Source organism: Phyllostomus discolor, chromosome 4 (genome assembly GCF_004126475.2).
Source record: "Phyllostomus discolor isolate MPI-MPIP mPhyDis1 chromosome 4, mPhyDis1.pri.v3, whole genome shotgun sequence".
NCBI lineage: Eukaryota > Metazoa > Chordata > Mammalia > Chiroptera > Phyllostomidae > Phyllostomus > Phyllostomus discolor.
Window position 1 is genome coordinate 149,391,171 of NC_040906.2, and position 19,236 is coordinate 149,410,406.

Here is a 19,236-nt window from a genome sequence, read left to right on the forward strand (position 1 = left end):
TATCTGAGATTTTCCTGCCTATGTTCTCCTCTGGCACTTTTGTGGTATCAGGATTCAAATTTAAGTCTTTTATCCATCTACAATAATTAATACTTGATATAACTTAAAAATTGTCTACAATTTACAAATAATTCTTTAATTATTCCCAGCTAAATATTAATGTTGAAGAACCTGTAACCTTATAAGTTCTTCCCTTACATCATCTGAAGGTAATTTTGAAGCTCTCATTTTATTTCCCTATGAAAGGGAAATAAATTGTGGTTAGGCTTCCAAAACAGTGAACAAAAGCAGACCTAGTGCATATTGTAGTTACAGTAGCAGCCCAGAGTCACCCTTTGCCCCTCTCATTCTTATACTGGTTGTCAAAGTATGATCCACTGGCCAAATCCAGCCTGTCATTTGGTTCATTTGGTTGTGTATGGCTCATGATCTAAGAATGGTTTTTATAGATGAGCATTTGCAATTGATTTGATGAAGCACTACTCTGAAGACCAATGGAGCAAAATGTTATCCCTCAAAATAATTCTATTGTTCTCAATAGCAGACCTATATTATAAAATATTGTGCTCAATTGTTATATTTTGAATGTCAAAAAATTTGTTTTCTTTTATTACTTAAGTATCTATATGATATTCTTGATTTTGCCTTGCAGGCTGAAAAGCTTAAAATATTTACTGTTTGCACTTTACAGAAAAATTTTGCTGATCCTTGTGTAGCCTTAGCCTGAAGATTTGAAAGGTTAGGGATGAGGGGTGAGAGGTTTGTAAAGACAATAGAAATAGATTGAGCCTTGGATGATGGCAGTACCAGAGTAGGGCTGGGAGTAAGGAAGTGTGAGGGAGACCTGGTACTACAGGGCCTGGGGTTTTATTAAAGGTGTTGGACCCACCCTGGTGCCTGAGTGAGGGCTGCTGCTCAAATAGACTTGCAATCTTAAATTGAGTTTATATAAGTTGTGCATTTCCTGCATTTAAAGTTTTATTTATTTATATTCTATTTTTTTTTAATGACTTTATTTTTTGGAAAGAGGGAAAGAGAGGGAGAGAAATATCTGTGTGTGGTTGACTATCGTGAGCCCCCTACTGGGATCTGTCCTGCAACCCAGACATGTGCCCTGACTGGGAATTGAATCGTGACTCTTTGGTTCACAGGCTAGTGCTTAATCCATTGAGCCACAACAGCCAAGACTGCATTTCAGGTTTATAGGACTTTATTTTTAATACTCTTTTTTTTTAGTTACAAAGTATTTTTTTCTATAATGCTATGAGAGGCTTATTTTTTTATTATGATAAAGTTTTATATTACATTCCACATTTAACACTCAGTCATTCCTTTTGTTTTCTTTTTGCTGTCTTTAAATTTAGAATATTCTTTGCTGTAATTTGTTTTCATCTTTTCATACTTTGCTTTTAAAAGATTGAGGTAAAAGATATGTAAAGTATGTAATTTATGACATTTCAAACTCATAATTTATAACATTCCAAACTGGAGTCAGTCTTGCAATTGAGGCATTCCCAGGGAACAAAATCAATGCCTAACCAGTTAATATTCAAAGTCAGCTGTTTTGTGTATGTGTTTTTTATATTCAGGCAATTGTAAATTATTGTTTTGAAATAAATTTTTAAATATCATGGGTTTAAAAAGTTATTTTGTACTTGAAATTGGAAAACATTCTGAGGTATAATGTTAATTAAATTTTATATACATTAATATTGTCTACTAAATAATATCTTTGTTGCACATATTTTTCAGAAAATGTCAGTTTATTATTCAAGTTATACTGCTTGACAGTGATGACCCTGGTGGCTGCAACTTACACCATAGCTTTAAGATATACAAGGACATCAGATAAAGAACTCTACTTTTCCACCACAGCCGTGTGTATCACAGAAGTTATAAAGTTATTGCTAAGTGTGGGAATTTTAGCTAAGTGAGTATAATTACTTTTTAGTGTGTTAAATTATTTCTCTACTTAAGGTATTTTCATTATGAGAAAAGTCAAGCTACATTTTAATATTTTGATTGCTCTAGAGCAGTGTTTTTCACTTGGGGTGATTTTGATCTCCAGGAGATATTTTTGATTGTCCCAACTTGGGGGTTGCTACTAGCATCTGGTGGGTAGGGACTAAGAATGCTTCTGAACGTCTTACAATGTACAGGACAGCCCTCCACAGCAAATAGCTATCCAGCCTCAAATATGAGTAGTGCCAAGCAGTTGAAGAACCCTGCTCTAAAGCGGGGGTTGGCAAACTGTGGCCTGTGGGTCAAATCAAGCTCGCTGCCTGTTTTATGTTGCAACAGAGACTGTAACTCACAAAAGCTAATTTCTTTGCCACTTGATTCTTAAAAAATTTGCTGACCTCTGTTTTAGAGGAATATAATGATAATAATAGTTAACATCTCTTGAGTGTTTTTTTGTAGTAAGTCCTGGGCACTGTGCTATGTGCTTTTCATTAAATTATCTCATTTAATCTTTGTATTTTTAGGTATGTACTACAGTTACCTCCTGTTTTATCTGTATAGTATCTGAGGTCCTCAATATTGCACTGCTAAGATGTGGCAACACTGGGCTTTGAATCAGTAACATCATATGAGAATCATTTTAGCTAAGGATGCAGTATAAAAGAGGGTTAAGAATAGGGGCTTAGAAGTGAGACAGATCTCATTCTCATTGTAGCCTCACTGGGATTATGATTTATACACATTTCTTACCTCTCTAAGCTTTAGTTCCTTCATTTTTTAATTGGAGAAAAAAATAGGGTTGTGAGAATTAAATAAAATTTTGTAGGAAATTACTGAGGGAGAGATGTATGATGTGGGGACCCATCTGGGTCATATGGGCAGGTGAGACTTTATATAGGTTTGAAGATGTGAATTGGTGAGAACAGGGAACCAAAGAGGAGTAGCCTGTGTTGGAGTTTAGATAGAAACAAATTACACTTAAATTTTATTGTACAAATATTTACTAAGTGATTTCTATGTGACAGTTTTATAATATATGTTGAATGTGTAGGTATGAATGAAATAGATATGGTTCCTGCTTGATAGGAACGTAAGTTTAGTGGACAAGACAGAAAATCAGTAAACGCATGTTTGATTACAAATAATCCTGTGGGAAAAGTACTCTAAACATGGCTTAGGGAGGGGAAAAAGAACAGAAAAAGAACTTGAGGCCAAATGGTGGAAAGCTGTAATATGTTTGAGTTTAAAATTTATCTCACAGGCAGAAATACTGTGGCAGCCTAACTTGTTAGGTTGAAATAAGGTAAAATCTCAGATCTTTCAGTTTCTTAATAATATTCATTTTTATTGACATTTGGCTTTTATTAAGGGATTCTTTACTTTGGATAATGTCAGCTAGATGAAAGACCTTATTGTTCCTTTAAAAGGAAGAGTTCCAAAGGCAAAGGTCTCTACATTTAATATTTCAGAACTGTTTCCATATAACAACCTAAGAGGTAATAAATGAATAAAATCTTAAGGTTTAATTTCTTTTAAGACAAATACAGGGTTGTTGGAGGAAGAGGGATAGGGCTACACATTTCTACTCTTTATTTCTTAAATTCCATAGGAAGTTGTTCTGTAACTGTGGAGAATTTTTTTTTAAAGATTTTATTTATTTATTTGTAGAGAGGGAAGGGAGGGAGAAAGAGAGAGAGAGAGAAACATCAATGTGTGGTTGCTGGGGGTCATGGCTTGCAACCCAGGCATGTACCCTGACTGGGAATCAAACCTGTGACACTTTGGTTCGCAGCCTGCGCTCAATCCACTGAGCTACGCCAGCCAGGGAATTTTTTTTTTAAATGTGCAAAATGAGCAATGAAACCTTCAGTGTAACTCAGCAGTTGGTCTGTCTTCTGCCATCCCACCTGCACTGTTTTGATGTTTTTCCAGCTTTGTATTGCTTGGTGTATAGTATTTCCAATTCCTCAGCTATTCAGTTATGGGTATGGTCAATTATAGTTTGTTATGTGGAAACTTTTGAAATTATATTAAAATACAAGTACAAAAATTTCAGTAATTTCTCAGACAAGTCAAAAACGATGTTGAAATAACAAGTTTAGAAAACCAATTGTGTACTATATGAGCATCATTATCAATAACTAGTTGCCGTTTCTATCACCAGCATAATGTACAGGCTCTTTTGTGGACACTTACCTGGAAAGTACACAAAGACCAGGGACAACAGGAAAAATTAAAGAAATATGATTACAGAGTTTTGGTGGTTGGCATTTCACATTATGTGGCTAACAAGAATTTGGTTGTGAAGAAGACTCATTTAAAATATTTAAAACACAAGGAGCTTCTAACTGGAAAAAGCACTGGAAAAAAATGGTAAAACATGAAAAAAGTACAGTGTACTTGAAATTACTGGATTTTAAAGTGAATATGATTTTTATGGAGAAATAATGGCAAATTTTCATGTATTTATTCAAATCACATTGGTAGAAACTGAATACCTGGTATTCATAATAAAAATATTTTATTTCTTGGAACAAAGAGTTTACTTTTAAGAAGGCATCTGTGAAAATGTTAATTTCCTAGAATGATAAAAGTGAAAGATATAGCAGAATTATTTCAGCCTATGAGGTAGCAGATGGGTAGCTACAAGATGAAATGGAAGGGCATTGTGATTGCTTCTTCAGCTTCTTTAACAACATGTGATGAGACAATTGGTTTAATGAAACTAAAGCACGGCCACCAGCTTGGGAAAGATAGATGCCCAATGAAAATGTTGAAAGTTGATTCTAGATCTGGAGAGGACAGTTGGCTTGTAATAATTAATTTGAAGCAGTGTGGAATAGGGAAAAGATGAATAAAATACATGGCCAATGTATTGGCTCACTGAGAGTGAATTGAACAGTGAGTTGCAGCAAATTAAAGAGCCTAGAACTTTCCATATGTCTTTTCTGTTTCGTGGTGTGAAGTTTGCAACAAAGTAAAAGATTTTCCAGATATTCTCCATGCAGTCATTGCTTTGTACACATATTAAAATTGGTAATTAAAAAAGTAAGTGAATCAAAGGCAAGTAGGGTATTATATAGCTTGTCAAAAAACACATGTTGGATGTCAGTGCTTTATTTGCTCTTTGAGTTTAAAGAGCAAATAGACTTTTTGATGGAGAAACTTCTAAATATCAAAAAATTGTTATTTGAAAAATTTTTGAGTTGATTTGTTATACACAAAGTTAACTAAAATTGATTTCATATTTTTGTATTTATATTTGAAAATTCTTTACCACGTGATGTTGAACTAATTGTTTTCATAGTAGAAGCAATACTTTTATCATCTGAGGAAAGGCTGACAATTTCAAGATATTGTGGGAGAATGTGAAAGAATTATATTAGTAATAACAAGGTTTAGAACTTGAAAAATCTCATCAGAGAATACAAAAATTAGTTTTTGATGATTAAAAATGTGTTTTCCCTATATTTCCAGGAAAATAAAGTTAATGTAAAAATTATAAAATATATTATTAAATTTTGATTTCAAATTTTTAGAGAATGACAGAAAAAGGGAAATAAACTAGAACTACTATAAATGGAAAAAACTATTACACGAAGTAAATGCTTCTTCTTTCCTCTCTTTACCCTACGATGAAGTATAATTATAGAGTTGATATAAATATTATTGCAGAACTTTAATTGTTTCTGAACTATGCAAAACTTAATCTCATTATAGACCAATCTGTTTGGCTGCTTATTTAGTATGGTCTCTTTAGTAATGCTCTTTCTTTGCTTAGTAGTATGTTTAGTCTTGGGTAGTTGTTAAAGTAAATACATGTCATTTTATATCATGTGGAGATGGGGGCAGAGACTGAGGAAATTTCTTGAAATTCATAATGTCTTGCTTATAATTAAAGTTAACTTACAGATAAACATATATCACTGCCACATCCAAATAATGTGTTTCATTCTCTCCAAACATTTTAAACATACAGTTGTGCTATGTCTGTTTCAATGTATTGTTAAAGAGATGTAGTGGGATAGTCAGCTTCCAATATAGTTGAAAACTAAAAAGGCATTAGTTCTGTCCTCATGGAACTTAAAATTTAGTGGAGAACCAGATATTTAAGCAAATATTCAATAAATAATACATTTGTGGTGTTAAGGGTAATTAGAGGGTGCTGTAAATAAGTATAATAGAGGGCCTCTCTTGGGATTGGGGGCTTTCTCTCTCTGGATGTTACATTTAAACCTTGACCTGAAAATTGAGTACAAGACAGGCAAGAAAAGAGTACAGAGAAGATAAAGACAACAGTGTGATTGAAGTCCTTGAGTTTTAAAGAACAACAATTAGTGTGTCTGGAGTGTTGTGAGTGAGGAAGGGAGAGGTCAGCAGGCTATCAAGAGCAACCCTATGGGCTTGTAAAGGATTTTGGATTTTTATCTCCAGTGAACTAGGAAAAATCATTGGTTTAAATCAGGGACTAATTTACATGGTGGCCCATTTCACTCTAAGTCACTTTAATGCTTTTTGCAGAGAATTGGATCAGAAGGGTGCTGGAGATGGAAGTTAGGGAGCTTATTCGAGGCCATAAATAATGATAAAGAGAAGCAAATTTTATGTTTTGGAAGTGGAATCTCTAGGGCATGAGTGGTGGGTTTGGTACACAGTTCTTTTTTTCTTTTGGCTTACATTATATTTTATTGATTATGCTATTACAGTTTTCCCAAATTTTCCCCCTTTGCTCTCCTCCACTCAGCAGCTCCTGCCCCCACCATTGTTCATGTTCATGAGTCATGTGTATTAATTCTTTGGCCACTCCATTTCCTATACTGTACTTTCCATCGCCATGGCTATTCTGTAACTACCTGTTTGTGCTTCTTAATCCTCTCATCACCTCTTCACCCATTTCCCCAAACCCTCTTCCCATCTGACAGTTGATTCTTATTATTCTGTAAAATCACCACATAGTAATATTCTCTAAAGTCACCATGGACACTGAGTTAGTGAATACTGAATTATTGTTTCTAGGGGAAATACAGGGTTAGGTTCCAGAGAGCCTTTGGTCACAACATCTCGTCAACTACTGATCTATATAACCTTGTTTTATAAGTGTTTCTGTTTAAAGATACCTTACTTAATATATATTATTCATTAGCACTGAACTCACAGCCAACTGTTGCTGGGCAGGGGTTTAGCCCTGAGTGGGTCTGCCTAGGGCCAGCTGTAGTATGTGGGTTCTTGACTTGGTGTAGGAATGATTTCACAACATGAGTCCAGGTTACTGTGAGGATACATTTGTTAAAGCTGGGACAGTGAGACAAGGAGGCATTGGCATAGAGGAAGCAACAGGAGAGCCAAGGCTGGGCTGCCTTAGCTCACTGGGAAGTCAGACAAAAGGGGCCTTGGGGACAGGTTCAAGAGATTAGCCTTGGACAGGCTAAGGTGTTTGTTTGTTTGTTTGTTTGTTTTTGAGACAGGAAGAAAAGCAGATTTGAGGAAGAGGGATATGCTAGCGGGCATGGAGAGTAGGCAGTTGAATTAATGGGTCCAGAACACAGAAGAGGTTGAGCTGGAGAAATAAATATGGGAGACTTATCCCACAACAGTATTTAATCTTGAGCTTAGAAGAGCTATTAAAAGAGTGATCTTGTAAAAGTATTCCCATTTTTATTGTCCTTTGATGCCATATACATTAAAGATTATTGTTTTCTGGACTAACCAGAAACCACAGAACTAACATAAAAAGGGCACACATAATAGCTGTATGTTTAGACAAGCAGAAGTCAGCTTGTTTAAGAAGTAATAGTATGATTTGAATCAGTGTCCAAGAATTTTGTAAGAGTTAAATTAAGCAGGCTAGAGTAAGTGTAACTTCACTTAAGTGCCCAAATCAGGCAAATCAGAATCTTCAGGTTCCCAAAATTGAAGCAGACACAGTTGTAGCTCCAGGGATCTTGGTGAGCTTTTGGAGACCTAAAGTCTAGTTACTCATCTTTCGTGTGAGAACTTTGAGCCTGGAAAGGGACTGATTAATGTAATCTTTGATTAATAAATTTGACCTAACCAAATATAAAAAGCACAGCTTCAGACCCATGTTTTCAGTGACAGGCCAGCCTCTGTCAGGGTGTGAGGTGGTTTGGAGTTTCTATGCCTAGGGAACCCTGCTCGACTGAACTCACAGTGGCAATCTAGGTCAAATGGCTGAGACCCTGTCTCTCGTTTTTTCCTTTCCCCTTCCCCAGGGAAGGAGTAGCAGGGTTGCATCCCTGAAGCAGGAGTATCTTTATGTTTACCGTATCAGATTGTAAGACCTTTGCTTGTTAAAACACTGCAAAATGATAGCTTTTTTTAACCCCAAATCTTTTCTTTGCCCTACTTATTTATAATATTTTAGAAAGAACTAGTTAAAAAATTATAAAAAGAATTGACTTGAAAATTTTCTCCCTGATGTGTTTAGGATTTTTAGCTTCTTAGAGATACAAACTTGCTTCAGTGAGGAGTGCCTGATATATATTGGGGCAACAAAGATCTTGGACTTCATTTATATTTCTTTAAAAAAAAAGTAAAAACTGCTTTCACCATAATGTGAAAAGAACAGAAGGCAGAGAAATGTACACCTTGGTGAGGTCTCCAAGAAAACTGGGCAATAAGTTATGAGGAAAATGCTTAAAATATATCATTGTTATATATAATGTTATAAGTTAAAATTGCCTTAGAAAAAACAGAATAATGTGTTTTTTTGACTATTGTGAAAAATGAGGTTTTGAAATCCTAATGAGCAGGTATCTAACTTCTTTTTTTTTAGAAAGCAAGTAACTACACTCTAGGATATCAACTGTTAATCACTGTCAAAACGTGTTGTGTAAAGTGACAGCCATCCTCTTTTAAGGTTGCAGCAACTAAATTTGCTGCCTTCAGACATTCAGGACTGTTGCTATTGAGAATGGCAAGCTGCCAGAGTGATGGTGTTAAGGAAATGTTCTTTTCCATCTCCCCTTAAAAAACAGGTGAGGGAAACATACAGGTAAATACAGCTAATTTTCATTTCATTCTTGTACTGCTGTTTTAGCTATAGCTATTATTTCATCTTCTGTGATGAGAAATTTTAGGCTGAGGGAAGTGGTGATTTGCCAAAGGTACCTAGAACATGGCTGCAGACACAGGGTTAGAAGTCAAGTTCCCTGAGTTCTAATTTTCAAATTATAAGTCAGAACAAATGATTAAGCTATTTTTTGGTTAGCTAGGACAAAGATAAACACTTAATAGCACTGTTAGATATCTCAATAATTTTCAGTAATTTTATTTTTCTTAAGTTTTTATTCCCCAATGTTCACATTTTACCATGTATGTTTTATATTTTTTGTAAGTATGTATTTGTATGTGTGTGTATATTTTTTTCTGAACTGCTTGAGAGTAAGTTTTACACAAGATGCCCATTTGTCCCTAAATTCTTTATATTCTGTAAAAATGGGACATTGTTGTACATAATCACAAAATATCAACAGTGAGACCTCAGTATTGATACAATATTATTTAATTCATAGACCTTAGATAACTGTGCCAACTGCCCACTAATGTCCTTTAGTAGTAAAATAATCACACTTGACATCTAGTTGTCACAGCTGTAGCTTCCTTACATCTAGAATAGTTCCTCCATATTTTTTCATGTCTTTGACATTATTGAAGAGCATAGTTCATTTAGTTTGTAGAATATTTCTGTTTATATTTATTGACTGTTTTCTTATGATTAAACTTATGGTTGCTCTTTTTTAGTCAGGAATACAACAGAAATGATGTGCACTTCTCAGAGCAGGGCAGCATGAGACACATAGTATCTATTTGCCCTATTATTGGTGATTTAACTTTGGTTTCTTAATTAAAGTGGTGCCTGCCAAGTTTCTCCATATAAAGTGAATAATTTTCTCTTTGTAACTAATAAGTATCTTGTGGAGAGATACTTTCAGACTAGGTAAATATCCTGTTTCTCATTACACTTTCACTCACTAGTTTTATTGCCCATTGGTGTTGCTAAATGGTAATTTCCTAATTCCATCATTCTCTGTACATTATTAGTTAGCATCCTACTCAAATAAGCTTCCTCCTATATTCCCTGCACTAGCATAGGTTCATGGATTATTTTATTGTATGGGCTGGAACGATTATCATTATTTTGATGCACAAATTGTTGCAGATTTGGACAGTGGGATCTTCAAATTTCTTCCTGTTTCTTTCTCTCCCTCCCTGTTTTCATTAGTCTTTGAGCAGTTTCTTTTTAGTGCAACAAGATGTCCAAGACTCATCTTGTATTTTCCCTGCCCCAACTCTGAAATCACATTTCTCCAAGAAGCCTTCAAACCTTGTTCCCTTTTTTTTCTGTTCAGGCTGATATTTAGATACCAGAATCTAGATACTACATGTGCACATTGCTATTGGGGTATCATTGCTTCTAGGTCCTTTCAGCGGACAGAGCTAGGAATTATATGTGTGTGCATGTATATGTGCATGCATAGCACACCTATCTATGTATACATATTTACATTGTGTGTATAACTATCAGTTATATATTGTGTGATACCTATAATTCTGATTCAAAACCACAGTTGATTTTAACCTTCCTACTTTTCATATTTGTTCCTTTCTTCAGTGGTGATGTCTGGCTCCCATTATCCTCAAGATATTTATTTATTTGCTCAATCCTAGAATACATAAGTAGATTTAGAATTTCTAACATACAGCTGTGAAAAAACCTATTAAGTTCAGTATTGTATATAGTTATTTTTGCCTTTAGTTTTAGAGCATATAATAAAAAGACTTTTAGAATACCTGGATTATTCTTTTCCTGCTTCAGTGTAATTTAAAAAACTGACTTTTGGGGGGAGGTTTCTGCTAGTAATTATTTTTTTAGTTTTCCCATGCTTGTTGATATTACTTATAATTTCCAATCATTTTTGGAATGCAAAAGTATACTTATTTGAATGAGAAGTTAGAACTGCAAGAAAATAAGGAGTGTGGGGAAGAATGAATGGAGAGCTATTTCGATAAATAAAGTTTAAGGCTTTTGTGGTCTAATTGGTGAGTTTTAGTTATGTGCACTGTGTGTATATGCACAATATACACTATGCTGCACTTTATTTTTTCATGTGTATTTTATCTTTATCTGAGATTGTTCCATGTCAGTACTAGAAATCTTTCTCATTCTTTTTAAGAGCTGCATGGCATTCCGCTAAATGGACATATCATATATACCAGTCTCCATTGATGGGCTTTGGGCCGTTTTTAGTCGTCTGCTATGATGAAGATGAAGTGATTATCTTTTTACATATATTGTTGTGTACATATGTGATTAGATAAGACACTTTTAAATTGAAAACAGAACTACTAAGTCCTCTTTTGGTGAGGGGGAGCAGATTAGTAGTTTGGGGTTAAAAGCTCTTATATGAATAGCTAATTTTTTAAATCTTTGAAATATAAGTTACCGATTTCAAAATTATAATCTGATTGAAACATAAAACAGCACATTGAAAATATTTTAGATTTTCATAAAACTAATTATTACTACAACTCAAAGGAAAATTACTAGTTACCTGTATACTTTACTTAAACCCTGTCATAGCTATTGCAATTGACAGTTTTGATTTAGTCATTTGTGGTATGAAAAAGAGGAAATGAAAACACATTCACACCTTAGAACAAAGTCAACTTTTTTTGTTGGCTATTCACCAGTTTATAAAGACTAAATAAACCTAGCAGGTTGTATAAATGTACATATACTTTGGGTGTGTTTAGTAATACACCAAGTGTATCTTAAATCTTTGAGCTACTATCCATATAATGCTGGAGATGATTATTTTACTATTTCAAGTATTTGCTAGAATAATGAGTGTAGCTATTATATACTTAGGTTGTAGATTATTGAGCCCTACTCTGTTTCTCCTGCTGAGTTTGCATGTTGACGGCCTCTTTTGTACTCATGCCATAGTGGGTGTAGGGACATGAGGAGGAAATAAAAGTCATGTACCTCATATGATGGGTATTTTGTCTTTACATGACCTCATTATTGGTTTTTATACCTAGCCCTAAAGTCTTTTATGTGAATTAATTATACTTTGCTAATGAAACAAAATTTGTAAACAAAATTTAAATTTCTCAAGCTCATGAGTAACTTTTGCTGTGTTCCATTTTGCACAGTGCCTTGGTAACCTGGCCAGGGGTTTTATGCCTCCTAGTAGTTCTTATCAGATCAGGAGCTGGAAGAATGAGGTCTACTTTTGACTAAACATGGGTCAGAAATAATTGGTTTCATTTCGGCTATTTGATAGGAAATTTGGGGGTGGGGGGAGGCAGCCTTGGAATATCTGCAGTCAACACAGAGCTTCAGGTTTTTTCAGGTAACAAGAGGCTGCACATAGATTCTATTATAGTGATAAAAATCAAATTGTTTAAATAGGAAATTTAATGGGAAATATTATATCCATAAAAATTAGTATATGCTTTTTGACCATACATGCTCTTTCTCTTATCTAGCAATATCATTTATACAATTAAATTGAATAAATTTGTTTTTAACAAAAGGTCTTCATTAAAGTACTTGTGATTTGATTTCCAAGAAAATATCAGGGCACGAAAATAGAAGGAAAAAAATGGCCTTTAAAAAAATGTATTTATTTCAGAGGGAGAGAAACATCAATTTGTTGTTCCACTTATTTATGCATTCATTGGTTACTTCTTGTATGTGTCCTGACTGGCACTGATACACAACCTTGGTATATCAGGATGATGTTCTAACCAACTGGGCTGCCCAGTGAGAGCCTAGTATTTGATCTTTATATGTTACTTTTTATATTCAAGGCTGTAGTATATTTAGAATTGATCATTTATTTTTGCCTACTTAATGGAAAAGAGGAGTATTGATGATTACTAGATTTTCCTGGGAGATATTGCTGTTACTTTCTTTAAAACTGTAGTGGGTAAAGCTAAATATAAGCTTTCAGAGCTGTATTATTAATACATATGTCAAATTCAGCAGGATTTAACCTGATTAATACTGAAATAATTTATCTCCTTCTTTAAAACATTGTGTGTACTAAGATTCCCACATACTCTTCTTTCTTATACTTCCCAAATTTCTTTATTCTACTTTCTGATGTTTTCCTATTACTCTTGGGCTTTTGTTATATAAGTTCTTTCAGTATCCTCTGCTATTTTTGTAACTTATTTTACAACACCTTACTTATTTATAATTATATAATGTTGCTGTAATTCTAAGGTACTGCAGTGAAATGAGCTTTCTGGTAGTTAGCATTCTGTTATAGCTTGGCTTCTCTAATACCCACATTAGCAAAGGAACCAGAAAAATATACTATGGCCTTCCTGGCAGTGAGGTAGTAGCTCCTAAGCATTGACAAAAAAGTGATGTAGTCAGAACGGCCAAAGACCTGAAGGTTAATCCAACATACTACTTTACTGGTTTCTCACATTGAAGGAAAGGAACAGTCAGGTTGGCTGGTGATGTCTCACAGACCTTTCTTTTTATGTGAAAGCTGGAAAGTGTGGGAGAAGCGATAAGAAAGGAGAAAAGGGACTATAGCAACCTTGGTTATATGCAGGTATAATTATTAGAAATAGCACTTAGATCCTTAAGCAACCCATATTCCTACAGGGCGAAGAGTATCAGTGATAAAGAGATCGACTTCTCTCAGCCAAAAATTAATTCGATACCATGGAAGGTATCATCTCTAATGGATGAAGGTAAAATGGCATTGCCCATAGCAGAGGATTAAGAGAAGGACAGATGGCCACTACAGTAAGAGTTTGGGGTATTTTATGTGGAAGATAAATGGACATGGAAGGAGGTAGAATGTGGGAGATGGGTACAAATGGGTTCCTCTCAGTAGCTCCTTGGGGAAGCATGCTGAAGATATATCAATGTGTGTCAGTATTTTAGGAAGACATTAAAGGTATAAGTACAGTGAAAACAGTGTCCTGTACTTCACAGAATGTGCAAGATTTATTATCTGTATCACATGATTGCTTACTAGTGAGAATTATGACCTTAAAGGAAATGTTCAATTATATTTTCTAACACATCACCATATTAATGTGGTTAGAACTCTGATTATTTTAATATTTTTTCTTTAATTTTTCTTTAGTTTTATAATTGAGGGAAAACATTCTTTGAAAAGTTCTTTATACTCTAAGATATTGAGGAAGTATATGGGACATGTTAGATTTGCATTAAAAGTAATTTTAAAAAAGAATGTCAAATGTTTAAAGGGCTCATCTTCAGATATCTGGAAATCCCTACAATGTAAAATTTCTCAGCAGAGTGATCTTTTTGGTATTCTTTCCTCTATTGGATGGAGTTCATTGTCTCCCACCAAGCTATATGTGTTACTTTTCAGCATATAGATTTACCATTTGTTGCAGAGTGGGTTGAATTTGGCACCAGAGGAAGATCTGTCTGTAACTAAGAAGGTATCTTGTTTCTGTCACCTAGGCCAAATTTCCTGTCTCACTTAAGCATGTTCTTGGGGACTGGGGTGTTATACATGGATGGGATAGGCATAGCTAGTCAGTTTAACATTACGGACTTTTTGCTCCCCCTTAGAACATTAGTGATTATTTTTGTAGATAAAGTATGTTAACCAAAATTAGAGGCTTATTGTGACTATATAAATTTTGAGTTGAAACAGGTCAACAAGTTATTATTATCCTCTTAAGGGTATTGTGAATTATAGTTAGGACCCTTTTAATCAAGTACTTTTTTTGGTGTTGATGCTTATTATAAAATGTTGTTTTACTTTTATTTTCATGAAATAAGTAAACTGATTTTACAATGGGGGAAACAGTGAGGTTATATAGTTCCTCCTGAGGAAAAATAAGAATAATTAACAGCATGCATAATCAATATGCAGTCAAATAGTGAACTTTATACTCATTATATAGTTTATTTTTGTTGGTATTAGTCAATTATTGATTTCCTGCAAAATTATGATATGTACGTGAGTTTTATGAGAATTTGCCTAAAGATTTATTGTCTACTATACTTCATAAGTACTGAGCTAATTTGCAAATGATATTGATCTGAATCCATCAATTCCTATCCCAAGTAACTTCCATGGCTACCAAAGCCTTTTTCTTTTGCTTGCAATTTAAATCTATTGTAATTAAAAAAAATTAAAAATGGATATGCAACCCAATTTAAAAAATAATCATGGTAAACTTGATGTAATAGCAGTTAAAGCTTCAAGGATTAAATTAAATTTTTATAGGTAATATCCACACTTATGGTTTGTTGTCTCGTTATTTAATATACTCAAAAACTCTAAAACTCTGATCAGAGATTGATGATGGTAAACCTAATTGTTTTCGCATTTTCCCAAGGAGAATTTATAATTGTTTTATAATGTAATTGTTGCTCTGTTTCTTTTAATAACTCTAAAATTAGTTGAAAATTATAAAAAGATAAATTTGCTAAATTACACTGATGGACTTATAACTATCCTATGTATGAAGAATTCTTATCAAATGGATGCTCTTTAATTTTATTCCTCAGTTCCTTCTCATCTCCCTCTTTTGTTTTCAAAGAGAAACTGGTAGTCTGGGTAGATTGAAGACATCTTTAAGAGAAAATGTCTTGGGAAGCCCCAAAGAACTGATGAAGTTAAGTGTGCCCTCATTAGTATATGCTGTTCAGAACAACATGGCTTTCCTAGCTCTTAGCAACCTGGATGCAGCAGTGTACCAGGTAAGTGGAATAAATGATAATGAAAAGGCCAGAGTCTTAAAAAATGTTTTTGTATGGTAAAATTATTTTTATTAACCCTTTATCACATCAAATGTTTTTCTTGATAATTCTATTAACTGCATCAGAAATAGCTGTGTGAAAGACTAATGTTAACTAAGTTCATTAATTTATTATTTTGTTTCCAGGTGACTTACCAATTGAAGATTCCCTGTACTGCTTTATGTACTGTTTTAATGTTAAACCGGACACTCAGCAAAGTACAGTGGATTTCAGTTTTTATGCTGTGTGGAGGAGTTACACTTGTACAGTGGAAACCAGCCCAAGCTACAAAAGTCATGGTAAGAAACAAAATGATTACCATAACTAAAATAGAAAACTTCCTGTGTCTTACACACTTTGGTCACATTGATGAATGTGGCACAAGTATGTTTCTTTGATTAAAAATAATCTTTGCCCTATAGATAGGTTTTTTTAATCCCCTTAGGATATATATTAAACATGATGTAATTTACTAGCTTCCTTTCTTTTTAGAGGGGAATATGCATAAAAATATGTTAGAGATGGAAGGTATGTTAATGTTATCCATCCCCTTCATTTTATGGATGATGAAATTGAAGTCCAGAGAGGTGAAGTAACTTGTCCAAAGTTACAGTTAATAGCTAACTTGTGACTAAAATTGTGACAACTTCTATACAATGAGTGCGTGTTCAGAATTTTGAGGTCTCTTTTAGACATTTTCTCAGAAACACTGGGCAAGGTTTTGTCCATCTAATTTTTACCCCTTACCTCATAAAAGTTTTTTAATCCTTTTGCATACACTCCCACTGTCAGTGATAGGGATTAGAGGGAGTAGTATTTTTACTGATAATTGATAATTAAAATAGGGCAAAAAGTATACTTGACTTACAACTTCTAGTTTGCCAAAAGTTAAATGTTAAGGTACATACCTGATTTTAAAAAATGTTACGTTCTTTTTAAGATTTTATTGTTTTATTTTTAGAGAGGGAAGGGAGGGAGAAAGAGAGAGAGAGAGAAAGATCAATGTGCCGTTGCTGGGGGCCATGGCCTGCAACCCAGGCATGTACCCTGGCTGGGAATCGAACCTGGGACACTTTGGTTCCCAGCCCGAGCTCAATCCACTGAGCTATGCCAGCCAGGGCTAAAAAATGTTATATTCTCCCTGGCTGGCATAGCTCAGTGGATTGAGCTCGGGCTGGGAACCAAAGTGTCCCAGGTTCGATTCCCAGCCAGGGTACATGCCTGGGTTGCAGGCCATAACCCCCAGCAACCGCACATTGATGTTTCTCTCTCTCTATCTCCCTCCCTTCCCTCTCTAAAAAAATAAATAAATAAAATATTAAAAAAAAAAAAGTTATATTCTTTAATCAGTTATTTTCCTAAAGAGCAGTAGGAAGTGGAACTCTAGTGAATGCCTTTCTAAAAGTTATTAGTTTCCTTCTACAACTGAAGACTGTCTTCAACTTTTAGTAAGTGGAAGTTCTCTTAGGAGTACAGGGCATCTGGAGAGAGAAGGAGAGGTTGTGAAAACAGGGAGTCAGTTCCTTTTTATTAGATACTTACTCTCTAGTGAAGATTTTTTCTCCAGAAAAATGAGTTTTAGATTAATATTTATTGTCTTTATCTGTTTAAACATGCTGATACTCCTGGTGACATTTCAAAAAACTCATCAAATATGCACTGCACATTTAACTCAGTTGCAGACCTACAGAGAAATAATTTGTTGGGAAGTAAGGCAAATATGTAATTATAAGTTAAATGTGAACTTTAAATAATATTGGGTTGGCCAAAAAGTTCATTTGTTTTTTTCTGTAAGATGGCTTTAGTAGTGAGTGTTTAGTTGCCTTTAATTTCATTCGAAACAATTTTGTTAGATTGTATTGTGAGAGCTGTCATATCAGTGTGCACTTAAAAAAAACTTACCAAAATTGGTGAATTTTTGTATAACCATTTTAATAGTGAAGATGGAAGAAAATATGCAATATTTTCTGCACATTATGCTTTATTATTTCAAGAAAGGTAAAAACACAACTGAAACACACAGAAAAGATTTGTGCAGTGTATAGAGAAGGTGCTGTGACTGACTGAATGTGTTACAGCCCCATGGTGGAGTAGGTCAGTTGAAGTTGATAGCAATCAAATCATTACTTGAGAACAATTAATGTTTAATCACCTGGGAGATAAGCAAGATATTCAAAATATCCAGATTAATAAAGTTATTAAAGAGAATGAAAAATGTCTTTCATTTTACAGGAAAAAAAGATACAGAGTTTTTGGCCAACCCAATACCTCACACCATTAGAGATGTTAGGTCCACTCACATGGGTAATGTATGTGAAAAATACAGTAAACTAAAGCAGAGTCCAGGGCAGCTTATCCTACTTTTGGATCCCTGTAGAACAGTGATTTTCAACTGCTGTACTGTGTCAGGTACACTGTTGTGCCATGAGGATTTTTAAAACATGCAGTACCTGACTATTTAGCCTGGGGCACTGACTTCTTTTCCCTGAGATCATCAGATAAAAGTGTGACAACAGCCAACACAAGAATAGCTGTCCATCAAAATTATGTTGTTTGTCGAATTGGCAAAAAATGTATTTTTGGTGTGCTGCAGAATTTTGGTAATTAGTTTATGTGTGCCATAAGATGAAAAAGGTTGAAAATTGTTCTAGAAAGTTCTTTCATACTTTAAATAGTTTGGTTTCCTGTAACTGCTTCTCATTGTCTTTGTTCTTACCAAAATAACTCCGATTCCTACAAATTCCCATGTATCCTCTGAATGTTTGAGGACAGTGTCACATCTCTACTTTCTAAGTCCTTTTCCCCTTTCTGAGACAACCTTGTGATTTCACCTATATGGTTTTCAGAGACTTCCTGATCCCTGCCTCTTGCTCCAATATTCCCTGTATTTCTCTCCTATATGTATTCCACATTATCTCTAGATGTTGACTGAGCAGTATGAGGGATAACTTGCTAATTACCTCATTTTGTTCTAAATACCAGGGACTTGTTAAGTCAGCAGATTATATTTGTTTTTTTTTGGGGGGGAGTATCCATTTTATAACTGATTATACACAACTACATGTAGCTGTTTCACACAAATAGTTTATCTCAAATGTGTCATGTGCAGTGGGCTTCTTCTAAACCAAAATTCAGGATGTGTTTGTATTTATTACACTTAGCTTTGGGTCATTTTTCAGGCCTTTGAGGTCTTTCCAGTTAGCTTTTTCTTTTGAGTATTATGCTTTCTACAGATTTGACAAATATGTCTTGGGTTGTCACTGAAAATTTTAGATAGCACAGGACCGGAGTCCTGAGGCTATACCATTAGATTCACTTTAGTCGACACTTTCTTTAAAGAAACATTTATTCTCTCTCAGTTTTATGGGTCAGGGATTTGAGGGTGCCTTAGCTAGGTACTTCTGGCTTGAGATCTCTCTCTCTCTTTTTTTTTTTTGCAAGTTCATGAAATTTCCATTTTATTATAGTTTTATATCATAGTAGTTCCAATGCATTTCTTT

At 34.4% G+C, this 19,236-nt stretch overlaps 1 protein-coding gene across 1 annotated transcript in view; it reads left to right on the forward strand.

Moving 5' to 3' along the window:
- Positions 1-19,236, forward strand: part of SLC35A1 (solute carrier family 35 member A1) — a 34,022-nt gene that overhangs the window by 4,813 nt on the left and 9,973 nt on the right. Inside the window, exons 2-4 of the mRNA XM_028509071.2 lie at positions 1,753-1,930; positions 15,538-15,697; positions 15,883-16,035. Coding sequence (XP_028364872.1) covers positions 1,753-1,930; positions 15,538-15,697; positions 15,883-16,035 — 491 coding nt within the window. The remainder of the gene's footprint in view (positions 1-1,752; positions 1,931-15,537; positions 15,698-15,882; positions 16,036-19,236) is intronic.